Here is a 1,784-nt window from a genome sequence, read left to right as displayed (position 1 = left end):
TACAGTGGTATTTGTAGTCCTGCTACATGTCCATGTTATAACATGGTTGAATTTGGATCAGGGTAGAGGAAGGTTGTTAACTCCCTATTGGTGAAATCTAGTTTCCAAGCTTCCTTACTTTGAAGCCTATAATGGTTGAAATTATTGTTTTTTAATGAGAAGTTTGTGTTTACAATTTTGACATATGTCCTACCCATAGAGATGGTGTAGAGCATATAGTTCGATCTTCTTTTCCTTACTGCCAGGCAGGAATTGTGATTGCACGGGTCATGTGCGGAAACACTCATTTGGATTATTGGCCTGCCCACATGGTGTGAAGTCTACTTGAATTTGTTCCTTAATTTAAATTTATAACTTATTTCAGATATTCTCTGTTGACAGTTATGTGTGTTTTGAAGAGGCTACACAATCACCCAAGAGACAAATGCTCCCTCTACAATGTGAGATTAAACTTTTGTAGTGGAATATACACATTTTTTAAGAGTGGAATAAGCTTCTTCCTTTTTTCCTTGTGCAAACAAATTCCAACTGCTGCAGTTGTTTAAAATGAGTGATTATAGGAGGAAGGTTGAATTGTTCTTTTCTTCTTTTTTTTTAATGCAGAAAACTTGCATATTCCTTCACGGTGTGGCCTGCATTCTAAAACAAATACTGTCTTCAACTGTTTGCCTGTTGTATATGGACACAGACCTCCTTTCATGAAAACAATATCTTGGTGACAAGTGCAACAAAAGTTTCACGTAAAACAATCATTGTGGTTATTGTAATAATATTTTTCTGTATTGCTTTGGTGTCTGATGGTATGTGGGCAGCTCAGTGGCACAGACAAAGCACATTACATACCAGTGATTGCCAGGTTAATCTGAGCATCTTTGCTTCTAACTTACATGATTTTGTTGTAGTTTTAATATTCGAGTCGTCCATTTCACTGAAGCTTCGCTATAGCTAAAAACCATGCCTGCGCCTTTGTGCAATAGTCAGGCAGAGCTTTGGCCCCGGGTCCTTGATTTTTAGAATGAGGGGAAAGGTCCTAAAGAGTACGAAACTCTCACTTGTTTGATCGAACTGGTCCTTACAGAGTGCTGACACTAGCGTCTAGCAGGAAGGTAGATGAAACAGGTTAGAAACATACTGTAAACGTGAGTATCAAAATTTATTTTGTTTTAAATTTGTATTGATAAGCATTGTAATTGGGAGATGAATAACTTATTAATGCATTTGATAGTTTTAATTTTAAAAGAATTTTAAGCTAGCAAACAAGTAAAGAACGGATGAAACATTGCAAATTGAAATTAGAGAATTCCTCAGTTGGGTCCTCTTGTTTTGCTCTGTTGGTATTTTTTGTGGGAAACACGTATGGTAATAAAAGTGTTCCTAAGAAAATACTCAGATGTCATAGAATATTTAAGTATTCCAATTATTTAATGAGATTTAGATTCCAGTTCAACAATTCCCTTATGTGATCAATTATTTTGTAGGTACGCAACTTTTTGATGTTTTCATAAAGGTCAGGCTTGTGTAAAGATAACTCCATGTACTATATATGTATAAACTGTTTCAACAGGTTTCTAATATCAGAAATTTTGGGAGGTTTCTTTGAAAAGAACTTCTGTCAGAAGAATGGCGTCATCTTCTCTACAAATTTGTGCATTGCTGCTGGCTTTAGCTGGATTCACCATTTTACTTGTTACTACCATGTCCAACAGATGGAAAATTTCCGACACTGCAACAGTGCTAGTTACTGCAGACTGGATTTCCGAAGGTCTTTGGATGGACTGTGCAGT

At 36.2% G+C, this 1,784-nt stretch overlaps 1 protein-coding gene across 1 annotated transcript in view; it reads left to right on the top strand.

Moving 5' to 3' along the window:
- Nucleotides 1-1,620: 1,620 nt before the first annotated feature.
- The window catches only part of LOC104282677 (claudin-15-like), a 14,217-nt gene continuing 14,053 nt past the window's right edge, over nt 1,621-1,784 (top strand). Inside the window, exon 1 of the mRNA XM_009880794.1 lies at nt 1,621-1,782. Coding sequence (XP_009879096.1) covers nt 1,621-1,782 — 162 coding nt within the window. The remainder of the gene's footprint in view (nt 1,783-1,784) is intronic.

This window comes from Charadrius vociferus, unplaced genomic scaffold (genome assembly GCF_000708025.1).
Source record: "Charadrius vociferus isolate BGI_N301 unplaced genomic scaffold, ASM70802v2 scaffold643, whole genome shotgun sequence".
Lineage (NCBI taxonomy): Eukaryota > Metazoa > Chordata > Aves > Charadriiformes > Charadriidae > Charadrius > Charadrius vociferus.
The sequence above is the reverse complement of the archived record's forward strand: the minus strand, read 5'-3'. Positions and strand labels throughout refer to the sequence as shown.